At 44.0% G+C, this 20855-nt stretch overlaps 1 protein-coding gene across 3 annotated transcripts in view; it reads left to right on the forward strand.

Moving 5' to 3' along the window:
* The window catches only part of exoc5 (exocyst complex component 5), a 95237-nt gene that overhangs the window by 29671 nt on the left and 44711 nt on the right, over positions 1–20855 (forward strand). For 2 of the 3 annotated variants that reach the window (XM_072489531.1, XM_072489540.1), the window contains 2 exons: positions 7316–7463; positions 20605–20799. In XM_072489531.1, coding sequence (XP_072345632.1) covers positions 7316–7463; positions 20605–20799 — 343 coding nt within the window. Of the gene's footprint in view, positions 1–612; positions 819–7315; positions 7464–20604; positions 20800–20855 lie in introns of all 3 variants that reach the window. The other variant, XM_072489535.1, reaches the window with a different exon arrangement.

A 20855-nucleotide genomic window follows, 5' to 3' on the forward strand; every position in this document is an offset into this window, starting at 1 on the left:
TTATTATTATATTCCAGCAGTAGTCCTGAAGACTTGTGCTCCAAAACTTGCCACGCCCATAGCCAAGCTGTTCCAGTACAGCTACAACACTGGCAGATTCCCGGCTTGGGTCACTATCTGTGTGGAGACTCTAGTTCTTCCCGTGTCTGCACGTGCTCCCCGTGGGTTTCCACCGGGTGCTCCGGTTTCCTTTGACAAGCCCGGAAAGACGTTCTTGCTAGGTGAATACGACAATCTGAATTCTCCCTCCGTGTATCTGAACATGCGCCGGAGTGTGGCGACGAGGGGATTTTCACTAACTTTTTTTTTTAAATTTAAGAGTACCCAATTCATTTTTTCAAATTAAGGGGCAATTTAGCATGTTCAATTCACCTACCTTGCACATCTTTGGGTTGTGGGGGCGAAACCCACACAAACACTGGGAGAATGTGCAAACTCCACACGGACAGTGACCCTAAGCCGGGATCAAACCTAGGACCTCGGCGCCGTGAGACTGCAGTGATCCCACTGCGCCACCGTGCTGCCCTTTTTCACTGTAGCTTAATTGCAGTTAATGTAAACCTACTTGTGACACAAAGAAAGATAATTATATTATTATGTGAAAATTTCCAGGACAAATCCAACCCAGCCAGTTACTGCCCCATCAGTCTACTCTCGATCATCAGCAAAGTGATGGAAGGGGTCATCAACTGCTATCGAGCAGCATTTACTTCGCAATAACCTGCTCACTGATCAGTTTAGTTTCTGCCAGGGTCACTCGGCTCCTGATCTCGTTACAACCTTGGTTCAAAAATGGACAATAGAGCTGAACTCCAGAGGTGAGAGTGACTGCCTTTAGCATCAAGACAGCATTTGACCGAGTATGGCATCAAAGGGCCCCAGCAAAACTGAAGTCAGTGGGAATCGGGGGGGAAACTCTGCTGGTTAGAGTAATACCTGGCACAGTGAAAAGGTGGTTGGATGTCGGCCATCTCAGCTCCAGGACCAACAATCTTCAGCTACTTCATCAATGACCTCCCTTCCATCATAAGGTCAGAAGCGGGGATGTTCGCTGATGACTGCACAGTATTCAGCACCATTCACGATTCAGATGCTGAAGCAGTTCATATCCATAGACCGGGATAATATCCAGACTTGGGCTGACAAGTGGAAAGTTAGAATTTGCGCCACACAAGTGCCAGGCAGTGACGATCTCCAACAAGAGAGCAGCATGGAAGCACAGTGGGTAGGTTGCTTCACAGCTCCAGGGTTCCAGGTTCGATTCCAGACTTGGGTCACTGTCTGTGTGGAGTCTGCATGTTCTCCATGTGTCTGCCTGGGTTTCTTCCGGGTGCTCCGGTTTCCTCCCACAAGTCCCGAAAGGCATGCTGTTAGGTAATTTGGACATTCTGAATTCTCCCTCTGCACCCGAACAGGTGCCGGGATGTGGCAACTAGAGGCTTTTCACAGTAACACATTGCAGTGTTAATGTAAGCCTACTTGTGACAATAAAGACTATTTTTAAAAAAATTAACCATCGCCACATGACAACCAATGGCACTATTGATTTGGATCCCCCACCGTCAAAATCCTGCCTTGCACAGAAACTGAAATGGACTAGCCATATAGAGACTGTGGCTACCAGAGCAGGCCAAAGGTGAGGAATCCTGCGACAAATCCATCACCTACAAGGCACAAATCAAGAGTGTGATGGAATACTCTCCACTTGGCTGGAGGAGTGCAGCTCCGGCTACACTCTAGAAGCTCAACATCATCCAGGACAAAGCAGCCTGCTTGATTGGCATCCCTTCCACAAACACCCATTCCCCCTACTACTGACAAACAGTGGCAGCAGTGTACACCATCTACAAGATGCACTGCGGGAACCCAGCAAGGTTCCTTCAGCAGCACTTTCCAAACCCACGACTGTTACCATCTAGAAGGACAAGAGCAGCAAATATCTGGGAACACCATCACCTGGAGATTCCCTTCCAAGTCACCCACCATCCTGAATTGGAAATAAATTGCTGTATGTTCGTTGTTGCTGAGTCGAAACCCTGGAATTCCCTCCCTAATAGCACAGTGGATATACCTACCCCTCCGGGACTGCAGCGGTTGAAGAAGGCTGCTCACCATCTTCTGAAGGGTGACTAGGGATGGGCAATAAATGCTGGCTTAGCCAGCAACACTCACATCCCGTAAAACAATTTTTTTAAAAGTTCATCCTCCCCCAGATCAATGTCCTGTAACCATTTGCGATGTCCTTGACCCAGGCACCAAGGAGGCAACACCTTGTTCTGGAGTCACAACTATGGAGGCAGAAACACCTGCCTATTCCCCTAACTAATGAATTGCCGATCACCATTGCACTTCTTTCTCTCCGCAAATGTAGCTGAGCCACCCACGGTGCCACAGATCTGACTCTTGCTGCACTCTTTGGTGGAATGATCTGCTTCACCAGTGTCAAAAATGGAAAACTAGTTAGCGAGCCAGATCGACTCGGGGGACAAAAGTACTATATAATGTAGAAAAACATTTGTCAAATAGGCTTCTGTCTCACAACAATAATCTGCAGATACATTGACTTCTATTCTTGCCAGTCGATAGGGGACCACTTGTACTTCTTAGGAACACTAATGATTATATATCATCAGGCATAGGCTTCACATTCAATGGTTTTCTTACTGTTTCAGTGCATATATGGCAGCAAAGTACACTGCATGTCCCCATTTATTGATGCTATTATCAATTTCCTTTGACAATGGTTTTCAAAAAGTGTAATCTCTTATTGAGTAGTGACAACAATTTTATATAGAACATATACATAGAACGTACAGTGCAGAAGGAGGCCTTTCGGCCCATCGAGTCTGCACCGACCTACTTAAGCCCTCACTTCCACCCCATCCCGGTAACCCAATAACCCTTCCTAACCTTGTTGGAAACTAAGGGCAATTTAGCATGGCCAGTCCACCTAACTTGCACGTCTTTGGACTGTGGGAGGAAACCGGAGCACCCGGAGGTCTCCGCACAGACAGTGACCCAGCGGGGAATCGAACTTGGGACCCTGGCGCTGTGAAGCCACAGTGCTAGCCACTTGTGCTTCCGTGCTGCCCATTTTTTAAACATAGAACATAGTGCGGAAGGAGGCCATTTGGCACATCGAGTCTGCAACGACCCACTTAAGCCCGCACTTCCACGCTATCCCGGTAACCCAATAACCCCATCTAACCTTTTTTTTCTGGACACTAAGGGCAATTTAGCATGGTCAATTCACCTAACCTGAGGAACATTTGGATATTAGCATTAATCCTTACTTACTGGTCCATTCTCCTGGGAAGATGTGATTATTTCATGATAATACTTATTTCCTGAAGCATTTAAGATGTAGTTTACTGTGATGCATGTGTGCAAAGGTGGCCTTTAAAGGGTCCATCTCATGAGCATTAAATGCTTTTAAAATGCACAGATTTTCTCAGTGTCTCCACTTCTTTGATTTGCTTATTTTTCTCACAGAGTCCTGTGTCTCTGGTACTCTCTTCCTCAAGAGACAGTGGAAGGATGGTCTTGAAATATTTTAACAGCAGTGCTGGATAGATTCTTGATCAACAATCAATAAGGGGGTGAAAGGTTATTGGGGTAGGCAGGAATATGGGGCTGAAGGTACAATCAGATCAGTCACGTTCTTATTGAATGGTGGAGCCGGACCGAGTGGCTTACTCCTGCATCTAATTTGTATGTTCGCACTTGTGTTACAATTTGAGGTTTCTTGTACTCGTCTTATTACAGATGCATTGACCATTTGTCTTTCAGACTACTCTCACAGGTGAATTGTAGCTCATTACATCCCAATAATACTACTCGTCCCAAGGTGAAATAAAATTCATGGTGTCCCCAGGTGATCAAAAGCAAAACGGTTTCAGATTACTTTAGCTGTTCTTTTTCTTTATTCTTTCATGGGATGTGGGCACCACAGACCAGGCCAGTATCTGTTGATTATCCTTTTTTTTTAAATAAAATTTTATTAAGGTATTTGAAAAATGTTATAACAGTAATAAAACATCAACATGGTAAAATAAATACCCCCCCCCCCCCCCAGCCCAATCTTCACTTACCTCAACCATACAACAACAATCCGCCCGCTTGGAATACTGCATCTGCTGACATTTTTAATTTTCCCCGAGAAAGTCGACGAACGGCTGCCACCTCCGGGTGAACCCTAACATTGACCCTCTTAAGGCAAACTTTATTTTCTCGAGACTGAGAAACCGAGCCATGTCACTAACCCAGGTCTCTACACTCTGGGGCTTCGAGTCCCTCCACATTAATAAGATCCGTCTCTGGGCTAGCAGGGAGGCAAAGGCCAGGACGTCGGCCTCTTTCGCCCCCTGAACTCCCGGATCTTCCGATACTCCAAAGACGTTACCTCCGGACTCGGCACCAACCGTGTTTTTAGTACCGTGGACATTGCCTTCGCAAAACCCTGCCAAAACCCTCAACTTTGGGCATGCCCAAAACATGTGGACGTGATTTGCTGGGCTTCCTGCGCACCTTGCACACCTATCCTCTACCCCAAAAAAGCTGCTCATCCTAGCCGCTGTCATGTGTGCCCGGTGGACTACTTTAAATTCTGTTGACCATCCTTAATTGCCCTTGAATTGCATATCTTGATATGCCATTTCAGAGGGCAGTTAAGAGTCAACCACAGTGCCGTGGATCTGGAGTCACTTGTCAGCCAGACCAGGTGAGGATGGCAGATTTCCCTCCCTGAAGGACATTCATGAACATGTGGATTTTTTACGGCATTCAATGATACTTTTGTGGTCACTATTGCTGTGATTAGCTTTATATTCCAGATTTATTCATTAAATTTAAATTCCACCAGCAGCCATGGTGGGATTTTCACAAATGTTTGCAGACCATTAGTTTGTGCCTCTGGATTACAGAATAGCAATAAATGACACGATAGTAGAACTTATCTTAAACTTGATTTGGCAAGCAATTTTATGCATTAATAGGGTAAGCTCACTTTTCCATAGTACTTATTAAGTATAACAGATTTATTTTTTGTTGCGCCAGACTAAACAGATTATAATTTCCATGAAGGCGGCACGGTGGTGCAGTGATCAGCGCTGCTGCCTACGGTGCTGAGGACTTGGGTTCGATTCCGGCCCTGGTCACTGTCTGTGTGGAGTTTGCACATTCTCCCCGTATCTGCGTGGGTCTCACCCCCACAACCCAAAGATGTGCAGGGTAGGTGAATTGGCCACACTAAATTGCCCCTTAATTGGAAACAAATAATTGGGTACACTAAATTTAAAAAAAAAAAAAACATTTAAAAAAAAAAGATTTTTTTTTATGCCCTGCGGGCAGCACGGTAGCATAGTGGATAGCACAATTGCTTCGCAGCTCCAGGGTCCCAGGTTCGATTCCTGGCTTGGGTCACTGTCTGTGCGGAGTCTGCACGTCCTCCCCGTGTGTGCGTGGGTTTCCTCCGGGTGCTCCGGTTTCCTCCCACAGTCCAAAGATGTGCAGGTTAGGTGGATTGGCCATGTTAAATTGTCCTTAGTGTCCAAAATTGCCCTTAGTGTTGGGTGTGGTTACTGGGTTAAGGGGTTATGGGGATAGGGTGGAGGTGTGGGCCTCGGTAGGGTGCTCTTTCCAAGAGCCGGTGCAGACTCGATGGGTCGAATGGCCTCCTGCACTGTAAATTCTATGAAATCTATGAAATTATTATTTCTATATAAACTACATTTTCGTATTTTCAATTATGGAAGTTATCTGGCTGAAATAATTTTCTGGGAGACTTTAGGTGGATTCATTGTGGAGGTTACATATAGGCTCATTGAATTGCCAATCCAACATAGGTGAACAAATTTGTTTGAAAGCATAAAAGTGACGTTTTGCCCTCCCAAAGGCCACAGAATCGGCAAGCAGTATCTAAAAAAGGTAAAGGAGAGGAGGGAGAATGCTTGTCGTTGTGTTTCCCTGACAAAGTGCAAGAAAATGAAGATTTCATCAATGTTTATGCTGAGGAGGGGTGGGGGTGTAAAGGAGAGAATTCCTTTTGAACAGTGTGGCAAACTTTGAGGATCTAAAGGGTGTCCTTGACCAGGGTAAGGATTTCCTTACTTGTGCGAAAAATCCTGTTAGAGGACATACCTTCCATTTTTGTGTGGTTGAGTGTAACTGAGAATTGTCCAAATTTTTGATGTTTTACAAGATACCAGGGGATGAGGTAGTTAGGTTTGTTACACATAGCATGTCTTCTGGATGCAGAATGTCTTGTCTTCGTTCTCTACGTCATGGATGCTTTGGCTCACTTGTCGGAGGTTCTGTGGCCAAGGCAAACAAATGAGATGGGGATAATCATGCCTGGGTTTCCTCCGGGTGCTCTGGTTTCCTCCCACAGTCCACAGATGTGCAGGTTTGGTGGATTGGTTTGCTAATTTTCCCCTTCGCATCCAAAAGGTTAGGTGGGGTTACTGGGTTACGGGTTAGGGTGGAGACGTGGCCTTGATAGGGTGCTCTTTCCAAGGGCCAGTGAAGACTCGATGGGCAAAATGGCCTCCTTTTACACTGTAAATTACATAAGAACATAAGAACTAGGAACCGGAGTAGGCCATCTGGCCCCTCGAGCCTGCTCCACCATTCAATGAGATCATGGCTGATCTTTGTGGACTCAGCTCCACTCTCCGGCCCGTACACCATATCCCCGAATCCCTTTATTCTTTAGAAAGGTATCTATCTTTTTCTTAAAAACGTTTAAAGAAGGAGCCTCAACTGCTTCACTGGGCAAGGAATTCCAGAGATTCACAGCCCTTTCTATGATAAATCCCTCACCTCCCCGAAGTGAGATTAATTAGGTTTAATCTATCGAACCTTCGAATCGGATTTCACTGGATGATTCAAAATACATTGATAGGTGGACAGTGTCAGAAGTCCAGGAAAAAAATAAGGGAGATGTACTCGGGGATATGGAGGGGAATTTGGAATGCAGTTTGGAGAGCAGTAAATAATTAGGATTTGACAGGCGAATGAGTGCGGGGAGAGGGCAGTGATGTGGCTGCAGGAAGTGGAGAGACATACATTATTTGGTAACATTGACTGCCTGCCACTGCTATTGTTTAATTGGGGCAGGTCACGGATAGTGTCGTCAAGCAGGACAGTCACTGAGGGACATGGTTTTGCCACCCTTGAGCCAACTTTCATGACATTTTGCAATGATGTAATTGTCCACATTAAAATTATGAAAATGTGGAGAGTAACAGTGATTGTTGATATGGTGGTGTAAAACTAGTATTTAAACATAGTGGATGAACATACTTTTATGCAACAGGCTTTTGGAAGAATTTGTGAATCACATTGAGGAACTCAAGATGCTTGATGAACGCATCCAAAGGAGGGTGGAGAAACTGGAACAGCAGTGCCAGAAAGAAGCGAAGGAGTTTGCTAAAAAGGTTCAAGAATTACAGAAGAGCAATCAGGTCAGTAGAGCATCTCTGAATATTGTGCTGGATTTAAAATGCTGCATTTTCCGATACACTACATTTAAATCAACCGGACTTGGGTTTTGATCATCGAATCCCTGCAGTGCAGAAGGAGGCCATTCGGCCCATCAGGTCTGCACTGACCCTCTGAAAGAGCACCCTATTTATGCGCACTTCCCCCTCCCTAACTCCGTAACCCCACATCTTTGGACTGTGGGAGGGAACCGGAGCACCCTGAGGAAACCCACTCATACATGGGGAGAAAGTGCAAACTCCACAGAAGCAAAGCTGGAATTGAGCCCATGTCCCTGGTGCTGTGGGGCAGCAATGTTAACCACTATGTCACAGTTACTTGTACTTTGCATGCAAGTGTGCTGTAAGTGCACCTGTAACTAAATGGGTAATGTTAATGTAGTCAAAATGTTATAATTATTTGTTGAATGTTGCAATTCCTGCCACCAACTAAAGTTGGTGTAGACCAGTTATTTATTAATGTTCCAAGTTCTCATTGCTTATTGAATTTATATAGTAAAGAAGTTGAAAGAAGCATTGTTTTCTTTGTAACTCCTTTGCTTGTTAGTCACTTACTCTAGTTTTAATGGGCTGTTTTACCAAGTACCCAAAGTAATAACCACAGCTCATTTCTACACAAAAACGTCCACACCTTCAATGCATAAGAGATGCCTTCTTTCTGACACTACTGCTGCCAATGCAGATGATTGTAAGGAAAACACAGCAAGAAGCAATAATCATAAAATATGTGGCCGATTTTTGTGGGCAGGGCATACTTGGGCAAATTTCCACTTTTTTGGGTAGATGAGTGTTTTAGCTGGACTGGAACAACCAGGCTAGGGGCCTGGCTATTTGTGGAGTATTAGTCTTCAATACCGCAAATAGGATGTTTTCGGGGCCCATAGTCTTCACTATATCTTGGTATCAAGTGAATTTAATCAATTTGGCTGGCCCTTGTGATGATGAGGGTCTCGGGACAAGTCTGAGATGAATTATCGACTGGACACCTCTCGCAGGAGATGGTTGCAAACACTTCAGTGTTGTCTTTTGCACTGAGGTGCTGGGTTATGTCATTGAGGATGTTCATGAAGATTTGTTGGTTGCCGGATTACTTAACATTTAGTAAGTCTGCTGCTTCTGCTGTTTAGCATTCATGTCCTGTGTTGTAGGTGCAATAAGTTGGTAGTTCATTTTTATGTATGATTGGTGCCAGTGTACATTTATAAGGACCGTAGAGGGGTAGCATGGGCACAATGCACCCTGGATAGGGCACTTCAGTGTCCATCACCAAGAGTCCTGAAGGACATAGCTGCCAGACTTGGCCTGTGCCAGGTGGTGACATAATCAACATTACAGTGGTGAGGAAGTAAAATTGAGCATTATTGCTGTAATCAGTGTTCCATTTGTATTAATCTGTACTGTAGTTTGGGGCTTTTTACCTTGTGGATTGCCACATCTACTTTTTGGTATATTAATATGAATGTCATCTACCACGATGCCATCTTTTGTGACAATTTTATTATATAGTCGATTTCGGCGGCGTGAGAACAGCTGGTGAGTGGTGAGTCAGTTTCAGCGGGAGCATTGCGGAAGGAGGTTGCTGGGAGGTAAGTCAACCTTTAAAAGCACTTGTCTTTGCAGGGGCAGGCCAGTCGATTTCGGCGGCGTGAGAACAGCTGGTGAGTGGTGAGTCAGTTTCAGCGGGAGCATTGCGGAAGGAGGTTGCTGGGAGGTAAGTCAACCTTTAAAAGCACTTGTCTTTGCAGGGGCAGGCCAGTCGATTTCGGCGGCGTGAGAACAGCTGGTGAGTGGTGAGTCAGTTTCAGCGGGAGCATTGCGGAAGGAGGTTGCTGGGAGGTAAGTCAACCTTTAAAAGCACTTGTCTTTGCAGGGGCAGGCCAGTCGATTTCGGCGGCGTGAGAACAGCTGGCTGGTTAGTCAATTTCAGCAGGAGCTGAGAATTTTTCTTTTTTTTTATTTTAAATTAGTTTTTTAGGCGGGAACAGGAAGTCGACCCGCGGACGTCTGGGAAGACCCTCCCCAATAAATTCTGGTGGAGAGGAAACCCGAGACACTACACGTGTAGTGTCTCCCACCCGCCCTCCTCCTCTAACCTAATAATAAAACCCATTGGTCTGAGGTAAGTACCATATTTTATTATATTATTATTATTTTTTAGCCAGATCTTGGTAGAAAGTTAGAGGAATGGCAGGGAAGGGAGTGCAATGTTCCTCCTGCAGGATGTTTGAGGTGAGGGATGCAGTTAGTGTCCCTGCTGATTTTACCTGCAGGAAGTGCTGCCATCTCCAGCTCCTCCAAGACCGAGTTAGGGAACTGGAGCTGGAGTTGGAAGAACTTCGGATCATTCGGGAGGCAGAAGGGGTCATAGATAGCAGCTTCAGGGAATTAGTTACACCAAAGATTGGAGATAGGTGGGTAACTGTAAGAGGGACGGGGAAAAAACAGTCAGTGCAGGGATCCCCTGCGGTCGTACCCCTGAGAAACAAGTATACCGCTTTGGATACTTGTGGGGGGGGGACTTACCAGGGGTAAGCCATGGGGTACGGGCCTCTGGCACGGAGTCTGTCCCTGTTGCTCAGAAGGGAAGGGGGGAGAGGAGCAGAGCATTAGTAATTGGGGACTCTATAGTCAGGGGCACAGATAGGAGATTTTGTGGGAGCGTGAGAGACTCACGTTTGGTATGTTGCCTCCCAGGTGCAAGGGTACGTGATGTCTCGGATCGTGTTTTCCGGGTCCTTAGGGGGGAGGGGGAGCAGCCCCAAGTCGTGGTCCACATTGGCACCAACGACATAGGTAGGAAAGGGGACAAGGATGTCAGGCAGGCTTTCAGGGAGCTAGGATGGAAGCTCAGAACTAGAACAAACAGAGTTGTTATCTCTGAGTTGTTGCCCGTGCCACGTGATAGTGAGATGAGGAATAAGGAGAGAGAACATTTAAACACGTGGCTACAGGGATGGTGCAGGCGTGAGGGATTCAGATTTTTGGATAACTGGGGCTCTTTCTGGGGAAGGTGGGACCTCTACAGACAGGATGGTCTACATCTGAACCTGAGGGGCACAAATATCCTGGGGGGGAGATTTGTTAGTGCTCTTTGGGGGGGTTTAAACTAATGCAGCAGGGGCATGGGAACCTGGATTGTAGTTTTAGGGAAAGGGAGAATGAGAGTATAGAGGTCAGGAGCACAGATTTGACATCGCAGGAGGGGGCCAGTGTTCAGGTAGGTGGTTTGAAGTGTGTCTACTTCAATGCCAGGAGTATACGAAACAAGGTAGGGGAACTGGCAGCGTGGGTTGGTACCTGGGACTTCGATGTTGTGGCCATTTCGGAGACATGGATAGAGCAGGGACAGGAATGGATGTTGCAGGTTCCGGGGTTTAGGTGTTTTAGTAAGCTCAGAGAAGGAGGCAAAAGAGGGGGAGGTGTGGCGCTGCTAGTCAAGAGCAGTATTACGGTGGCGGAGAGGATGCTAGATGGGGACTCTTCTGCCGAGGTAGTATGGGCTGAAGTTAGAAACAGGAAAGGAGAGGTCACCCTGTTGGGAGTTTTTTATAGGCCTCCTAATAGTTCTAGGGATGTAGAGGAAAGGATGGCGAAGATGATTCTGGATATGAGCGAAAGTAACAGGATAGTTATTATGGGAGATTTTAACTTTCCAAATATTGACTGGAAAAGATATAGTTCGAGTACAATAGATGGGTCGTTTTTTGTACAGTGTGTGCAGGAGGGTTTCCTGAAACAATATGTTGACAGGCCAACAAGAGGCGAGGCCACGTTGGATTTGGTTTTGGGTAATGAACCAGGCCAGGTGTTGGATTTGGAGGTAGGAGAGCACTTTGGGGACAGTGACCACAATTCGGTGACGTTTACGTTAATGATGGAAAGGGATAAGTATACACCGCAGGGCAAGAGTTATAGCTGGGGGAAGGGCAATTATGATGCCATTAGACGTGACTTGGGGGGGATAAGGTGGAGAAGTAGGCTGCAAGTGTTGGGCACACTGGATAAGTGGGGCTTGTTCAAGGATCAGCTACTGCGTGTTCTTGATAAGTATGTACCGGTCAGGCAGGGAGGAAGGCGTCGAGCGAGGGAACCGTGGTTTACCAAGGAAGTGGAATCTCTTGTTAAGAGGAAGAAGGAGGCCTATGTGAAGATGAAGTGTGAAGTTTCGGTTGGGGCGATGGATAGTTACAAGGTAGCGAGGAAGGATCTAAAGAGAGAGCTAAGACGAGCAAGGAGGGGACATGAGAAGTATTTGGCAGGAAGGATCAAGGAAAACCCAAAAGCTTTCTATAGGTATGTCAGGAATAAGCGAATGACTAGGGAAAGAGTAGGACCAGTCAAGGACAGGGATGGGAAATTGTGTGTGGAGTCTGAAGAGATAGGCGAGATACTAAATGAATATTTTTCGTCAGTATTCACTCAGGAAAAAGATAATGTAGTGGAGGAGAATGCTGAGCCCCAGGCTAATAGAATAGATGGCATTGAGGTACGTAGGGAAGAGGTGTTGGCAATTCTGAACAGGCTGAAAATAGATAAGTCCCCGGGACCTGATGGGATTTATCCTAGGATTCTATGGGAGGCCAGGGAAGAGATTGCTGGACCTTTGGCTTTGATTTTTATGTCATCATTGGCTACAGGAATAGTGCCAGAGGACTGGAGGACAGCAAATGTGGTCCCTTTGTTCAAAAAGGGAGCAGAGACAACCCCGGCAACTATAGGCCGGTGAGCCTCACGTCTGTAGTGGGTAAAGTCTTGGAGGGGATTATAAGAGACAAGATATATAATCATCTAGATAGGAATAATATGATCAGGGATAGTCAGCATGGCTTTGTGAAGGGTAGGTCATGCCTCACAAACCTTATTGAGTTCTTTGAGAAGGTGACTGAACAGGTAGACGAGGGCAGAGCAGTTGATGTGGTGTATATGGATTTCAGCAAAGCGTTTGATAAGGTTCCCCACGGTAGGCTATTGCAAAAAATACGGAGGCTGGGGATTGAGGGTGATTTAGAGATGTGGATCAGAAATTGGCTAGCTGAAAGAAGACAGAGGGTGGTGGTTGATGGGAAATGTTCAGAATGGAGTACAGTCACAAGTGGAGTACCACAAGGATCTGTTCTGGGGCCGTTGCTGTTTGTCATTTTTATCAATGATCTAGAGGAAGGCGCAGAAGGGTGGGTGAGTAAATTTGCAGACGATACTAAAGTCGGTGGTGTTGTCGATAGTGTGGAAGGATGTAGCAGATTACAGAGGGATATAGATAAGCTGCAGAGCTGGGCCGAGAGGTGGCAAATGGAGTTTAATGTAGAGAAGTGTGAGGTGATTCACTTTGGAAGGAATAACAGGAATGCGGAATATTTGGCTAATGGTAAAGTTCTTGAAAGTGTGGATGAGCAGAGGGATCTAGGTGTCCATGTACATAGATCCCTGAAAGTTGCCACCCAGGTTGATAGGGTTGTGAAGAAGGCCTATGGAGTGTTGGCCTTTATTGGTAGAGGGATTGAGTTCCGGAGTCGGGAGGTCATGTTGCAGCTGTACAGAACTCTGGTACGGCCGCATTTGGAGTATTGCGTACAGTTCTGGTCACCGCATTATAGGAAGGACGTGGAGGCTTTGGAGCGGGTGCAGAGGAGATTTACCAGGATGTTGCCTGGTATGGAGGGAAAATCTTATGAGGAAAGGCTGATGGACTTGAGGTTGTTTTCATTGGAGAGAAGAAGGTTAAGAGGAGACTTAATAGAGGCATACAAAATGATCAGGGGGTTGGATAGGGTGGACAGTGAGAGCCTTCTCCCGCGGATGGATATGGCTGGCACGAGGGGACATAACTTTAAACTGAGGGGTAATAGATATAGGTCAGAGGTAGGTTCTTTACGCAAAGAGTAGTGAGGCCGTGGAATGCCCTACCTGCTACAGTGGTGAACTCGCCAACATTGAGGGCATTTAAAAGTTTATTGGATAAACATATGGATGATAATGGCATAGTGTAGGTTGGATGGCTTTTGTTTCGGTGCAACATCGTGGGCCGAAGGGCCTGTACTGCGCTGTATTGTTCTATGTTCTATAGTGATATACCAATTATTATGTTATAGTTGACAACTATGTCCTTTCTAGTTAGTTTGGGGCAAATGAAAGAGGGTATTGTGATCCCAGACCAGACTCCAATATTGAGATTGGACCCTGGACAAGGACCCCAAATTTCACTATTATCTGGTTAAGAACCTTTCCTTTTTTGTCCAAATAGACAAAATTTGAAATCCCAGTTAATTAGAGAATGGAACCACAAGATTCTACAGTTTTAAACAAACAGAAAAAAAAAATCACAATACAAAAATCAGCAAAGCATACAATCAACACCATCCACCTTGTACTCCGCATCCAGAATTAAAATGAGGTGAATATGAATTAACAAACTGGTCGGCACGCCATAAACTGCATGTTGAAAGGCAGACACAACAAAGACCGATTCCATTAGTTTCCTCAGCAACCTACCCAGATATCAGTGAGTCACAAAAGTTCTCCAAATTCTGCCTTCCTCATGAGGGATTTAAGCTGCTCTCTTTTGACGATTCAGCCTTCGATTTCCTTCAACAGTAGCTCCAGCTCAGACTGCCCCAACAACTGCTTGCCCCCAGTTGTTCAATCTCTTCTCTGGAGACTGCATCCCACTGGATTCATTAGGCTGTACCCAGCAAGATTCCAGCTGTCTAGCTACTCTGAGTTGAACCCCACTACTCACATTACCCCATTTGTCAGCTTTATGGACCTATCACTGTTGCTTGGGCTTGAGTCCCAGCTCCCTTCGCAGTTTGGAGCTAACTAGGCAGTGTTTCAGTTTCAGGGAACCTATTCTCTTGCCTGTCTGCTGTTCACTCTGCCCCTTGAGCTGATCAGTATCTAATCTAAATTAGATACATTATGCACCTTGAATGTTACAATCTTTGGTGACCCAAAGATCACCTTTAACTTACAAAACACCGAACAAAAGTAGCCAAAAAATGTGTTTTTTTTTGGTTAGCAGCATTACCAATGAAATTGAATACACTTTGATTCAAGGAAAACATCTCGGGAATTGAGACATGCATATTATGTAACTAAAGTTTGGTGCTCATGAGTATTCTATCTTATACCATGTTGCTCCCCTTTGCCGTATAAGTTAACAGAGCAAAGCTACTTGACTCATCAGGTCTGTTAGCACTTCTTTCAGCAATCCTAATAAATTCCTGTTCTCTGTAGCCCAGTATATTCCTCTGCTTTGTTTTATGTATTTTTCCCTTAATAAACACCAAGGTCTCTGCTTCAACTGCTCCCTGCAGCAAAGCAATCTATGCTCCAGTGACTTTCCTCTGCCAAGGAATTTCTGCTAATCTCTCCTTGTTTTTTAATTACATTTTTAATTGATCCTTTCCCACTGACGACTCAATCAGAGGAAATCAGCTTTTCCTATTCGCTTTATCAAAACTCCTAATTTAAAAAAACTCTTCTTAGACTTCTTTACACTGGTGGAAATGGTTACAGTATCTCATCCCTACTCAGTGAATTTCCGGGTATCATTCTGGTAAATCTGTGCTCTCTGCCCTTTCTGTAATAATGGAGTTCTCTAAATGCCCTACCCATCGCCTTGTGCAAATTAATGTCTCTTTGCTCTGTTCCCCAATAATGGCTTTATCTACCTGTGATTTCAAAGTGTCAAAGTAACTCCTAGTTACCTCTGTTCATCCACACCCTTCAATGAATTTGCATATGTATGTTGTAGTATGTTACAGCAAGCCTTTCCATTTGATTATATGTATGGGTGTCTTTAACAAGTATGAGCATGTGCATGTGACATCATCGATATCATTGGGGTATCACCACGAGAAGCTTGTATATAGTTGTGTATAGCTGCTGCTGGTGTCTGAAGTCAAGCTATACTATTATCTCGATATTTTCATAAGCATAGAAGATTATGCATTTGCCATGCGTTCAATTACCTTTCTGTGGTTAAGTTACTGCAGTGTACAAACGTAAAATAGCTCCATAAGCTTGACTTATGATTTTTAGGAAATAATTTTTTTAATGCAAGTTGGTTAAGCTTAAGGAAATTTTGTGCACTAATCCAAAAAGGATAGGTATTGTTGAGAATGGTCAGGTCTGGATTCAAAGTTATTTGCGTTTCTCGGATTTAGTATAAGCGGTGCAGGTGTAATTGATGATAAATTGCCTTGGGTCAGGGTAAACTGCTAAAAATCCAGTTGACTAAACCAACTTGAATCAGCTAGCCAGTAGCATGGGTCCTATAGTGTGCAAACATATTCATCTAAATAATGATCAAGAACTATCCAGTGATGGTAAACAGACGGACCAGCCTTCAATACTACACTCTCATTTCTTCAGTTATTTAAAGAAATGTGAGCCAAAACATACTGATTGTATTCGATGCTATTTCTGGATAGTTCTTCTAATTAGATTTTTTAATGTTTGATTTCTAATCCATTTTTTTCTTTTTAAAAAAAAATTAATAAATTTAGAGTACCCAGTTCCTTTTTTCCAATTAAGGGGCAATTTAGCTTGGCCAATCCACCTACCCTGCATATCTTTGGATTGTGGGGGCAAAGCCCACGCAAACACGAGGAGAAAGTGCAAACTCCACACGGACAGTGACCCAGAGCCGCAATCGCACCTGGGACCTCGGCGCTGTGCGGCAGCAGTGCTAAGCACTGCACCACCGTGCTGCCCACTATTTCTGATCAGTTTTGACCATAATAATCTCTCTTTCAATTGAATTGAGTCATGGCAATAGAATATGAACTTAATTTTAAATACAAGCAAGAACCTTTGATGGAGGTTCCCAGCACAGATGTATGCTGTTTAGCATTAAATTAATACAAATATGTCTATTGCATTCAAGATCCACTTATTTCTGTACAGATTTACAGAATGCTGTTAAATTCGATTGATATTAAAGTTTCCAAAACAGGTGATGGTGAAAATTGAGTGTCTTGATACTCGAGTTCTGTTCTCTGTATTTGAGAAATCTTACCATTAACAGTTGTCTGAGTTGTCTTTTCTTACGACTTTCAATTGAATCTGTTTTTATAATGTGTGCAACTTTAGAAAGACATTGTTGGTAGAGTTAGATGAAGAGGTGAGGTGAGAATGACTGCCCGTGACACTAGACTATAAGACAGTTAGGTATAGGAGCAGAATTAGGCCATTTGGCCCATTGGGTCTACTCTGCCATTCGATCATGGCTGATATTTTCCTCATCCCCCTCCCATTCTCCTGCCTGCTCCCCTTAACCCCTGATCCCCTTATTAATCAAGAACACAAGATTTGAGCTTGAGATACTGTCACCTGCAGGGCTACAGACCAAGAACTGGAAGGTGGATTTGACATGTCTGGCACCAAGGAACCTGCGCAAAACTGGAGTCAATGGGATTCGGGGGGTGGGGGAAATCTCTGGTTGGAATCATACATAGCACAAAGGAAGACGGTTGTGGTTGTTCGAGGTCAATCATCTCAACTCCAGGACATCACTGCAAGAGGTCCTCAGGGTAGTCTCGTAGGCACAATCATCTTCAGATGCTTCATCAATGCTCTTCTTTCCATCATAAGCTCAGAAATGAGATGTTCGCTGATGATTGCACAATATTCAGCAACATTCACGACTCCGATACCAAAGCAGTCCATGTACAAATGGCGAATGCTGACGGTTTTGCTTATAACTGCAAAATTCAGGTCATTATTTCAATGCTACACGAAGTTTCACATGAAGAAAAACAACAGTGATCTTCAAAAGGTGGAAACCCAGTCTTTCAATTGTGTAATAGTGACCTTCAAATGACCAAGCTGTGCCTAAATGATCTTGAGATATCAAACAACTCTTTTCTGCTGCTATGAATTTGGTTGGAAGCGTACTGGGCAAATAGATAATTGTGGAACATTTCTTTGGCTCATCCAAAACTCAGTAGGAGCCTACATTGTCATTATTCTCCCCCCCCCAAATAAATATTAATTTGCTCTAGTTTTGTTTGCAGTGCTGAATACTATTTGCAAATCCCCAGTTGTAAGTATCTCCATTATAACAAACATTCCCCTTCTCCCCACTCTTCTCTACTTGCATTGTATTTCCTACCTATGCTTACATGAATGTTCAACATTCAAAAATAAAAATAGAAAATGTTGGAAATATTCAGCAGGTCTGGCAACATCATTGAGAACAGATGAGTGGACATTTCAGGTGTGGATCCTTCATGAAACTCCAGTTGCTCCACCCTGACCACAGATAATGGAGGTGAAAAGATTTTTGATTTCTCAAGGAATGAACAGTGTTAGGAAAATCAGGTAGTTTTGTGATTTATATTTGTATTGGTAAGCATTGGAAATAAGGTATAGTTTTAAGTGGGATTCATTCAATGTTTTTGTGCCTGGAAGGGTAAAACCTATAGTTAGATTCATACTGCACAAAGGTGTTTATATGTGTGGGGGCTGGTTCCATTTCAACTGTGATTCAATTGTGCTTGTAGAGGGCTGCAGCATGAAGACTAAATAAAAGCGTAGAGAAGGATAAATCATTGCTTAGCAACTGGGACCTTGTAGGATAGAGAAGCTTTTAAGTTTTAGTTCAGCTAATTTGGCTGCAATTGAAGATAGGTAGTGAAAGAGAAGGCAGCTCTCACAGCTCTGCTAGAAGCAGTTTGTTTAGAAGTCATCTCTTTCAGCTTTGCTTGAAAAAAGCCATGCCATGAAGTAATGGTTCAGAAAACAAGTGCAGGGATCTGAAAAGCAGCTAGTTAAGTAAGCCAGAGAAAATGAAGAGGTTTCCAATTAGTCTGAGATTAAGAGTACTAGAACAGAGAACTGTTCACTAAAAAGACAGATTGAGCTGAGACACTAGAATGATACCTGTAGTGATTTTCAGGTTTGTGAGATTTTACTACAGCCTGTAGATCATGAGTTGAAATAACTGGAAGTCGGTGGCTGGATCTCTAAGTTTGTGTAAAGGTAGTCAAGGCAAAGGAAACCTAAAAGGAGGTGGTGTAAAACCCTGGACTGGATTCGCTGTCAAAAGTGGAGTGTAAGTTTTGTTTCCAAGTGTCATTCGGCAGACCTGGTCTGCATTTCAGAATGCAAACCTCTAAGGGAAAGCATTATTATGCAAAAAGATTTTAATTTAAAGCATATTTTTGGGAGTGGAGTTGGAAACTCTCATGTGACAATCCTCTTGGGGGATTCTGAGGAGACATTCACAAACATTCACTTTGGGTTCAGAGAGGAGAGTGTATTCTAACTTTTCATGTTAAAATGAAGTTCTTTTTCTTGTTAGAATTAATTAGTGGCCCTGTGACTCTGTTCCTCCATGTTTTATTAAAGAACAAAAGTTATGGACTTTTGAGCCAGCGTTCCATTCTGGGATCTTCCCATCCAGTTATAACATCAACTGGGATGGTAACATAAGGGCAGCACGGTAGCCTTGTGGATAGCACAATTGCTTCACAGCGCCAGGGTCCCAGGTTCGATTCTGGCTTGGGTCACTGTCTGTGCGGAGTCTGCACATCCTCCCCGTGTGCGCGTGGGTTTCCTCCGGGTGCTCCGGTTTCCTCCTACAGTCCAAAGATGTGCGGGTTAGGTGGATTGGCCATGATAAATTGCCCTTAGTGTCCAAAATTGCCCTTAGTGTTGGGTGGGGTTACTGGGTTATGGGGATAGGGTGGCGGTGTTGACTTTGGGTAGGGTGCTCTTTCCAAGAGCCGGTGCAGACTCGATGGGCTGAATGGCCTCCTTCTGCACTGTAAATTCTATGATAAACTATGATAAGATCCTGATGGGTCTTGCCAAGGTGGATGTGGGAAGGACTTTTCCTCCCCTGTAGGAGATTCTAGAACTAGGGGCCGCTCATTTAGGACATAGGTGAGGAGAAATGTATTCACTTGAGGGTGGTGAGTCTTTGGAACTCTTCCTCGAAAGGCGGTGGATCATTTTGAAAGCAGATAGATTCTTATAAGAAAGGAGATTAAACATTACCAGGGTAGATGGGAATGTGGAGTTCAGGTTACAATCAGATCAGCCATGATCTTATTGAATGGTTGCAGGCTTGAGGGGCTGAATGGCTTGCTTCTAATTCATATGTCCAGATGTTTATAGGAAAGCGACAGTCTGGTTGAAGAGTAGGATTTTGAGGCTTTTGTAGGTGCGGAGAGATGGAGCAAAGTGAGAGAAATGGCATTTGCCATGTCTTCAGGATGTCCCTTGGTTCTTGACATCAGTGTAATTTATTAAAGTGTAGTCACTGTTATTGTATGAATGAGAGTGCACAAACCAATTTACGCACAATGTTTCATGAAGAGCAAATTAAATAGATGGTTCATTAATCTGTTTTTAGTGGTGATTGATGAGTTAGTTTAAGTGGGAACTCACTGATGAGTGTGGGACAGAATCTTGAATGTCGACCTGATCAGGAAAGTGGGATCTTGATTAAACCTCTCGTGTGAAGATGGCACTTCTAACAATGCCGTACTCCCTGCATGGGAATACTAGTCTCGGTTATACACCAAATTCCTCGAGGAGAGCAAAGGTTCATGGCCTTCTAATGCAGACAAGAGTGCTAGCAACTGAACCAATAATTCTGAATTTGAGGGGTGCAACAGCTGAAGGCTATGCAAATTGTGGGGTGGTTTGCCACACCATAGAACAGAGTTAGGTGAGTGGATGGTGAAGTTGTGAAGGTTGCAGTGATAGATAAATGCAAGTAGCATTTGGCCATGATTGTATGTGTGCAAGCAATTTGAAATCAACTTCTTGAGTAACATTTTAGGTGAGATGGGTAAAATTAGGATGAAGTCTGATTTCAGCCTTTGAAATATGGAATTATCAACCAATAGAATACTAACTGAAGCTGTGGTGAAATCTGTATGCCAATATAACTCAAAGGATAGTAGGGTTGATAGATTTATCTTTTTAAAGAGAAAAGCTAAGTACTGTTCTTTTTTTTTTCTTAAAGGTCATTTAATTCTTAATGACCATTGAACCTTAAATATCAATAATTCTTCTATTAAAGTGAGAGATTTGGTTAATGTATGTTTGCAGTAGTAACCTTAATTTTGATGCTTCACTTCTGTGCCTGTAGATTGCTTTCCAGCATTTCCAGGAGCTGGATGAACATATCAGCTACGTAGCAACAAAGGTTTGTCACCTTGGAGACCAACTGGAGGGAGTAAATACACCAAGGCAACGGGCTGTAGAGGCACAGAAACTGATGAAATACTTTAATGAGTTTCTGGATGGAGAGCTGAAGTCTGACGTTTTTACAAACCCAGAAAAGGTAAGTGCTGTCAGCAGGATAAAAATGGTTCAAAGCAGTAAGCGGTGCTTCTCTAA

Source organism: Scyliorhinus torazame, chromosome 2 (genome assembly GCF_047496885.1).
Source record: "Scyliorhinus torazame isolate Kashiwa2021f chromosome 2, sScyTor2.1, whole genome shotgun sequence".
In the NCBI taxonomy this organism is placed as follows: domain Eukaryota; kingdom Metazoa; phylum Chordata; class Chondrichthyes; order Carcharhiniformes; family Scyliorhinidae; genus Scyliorhinus; species Scyliorhinus torazame.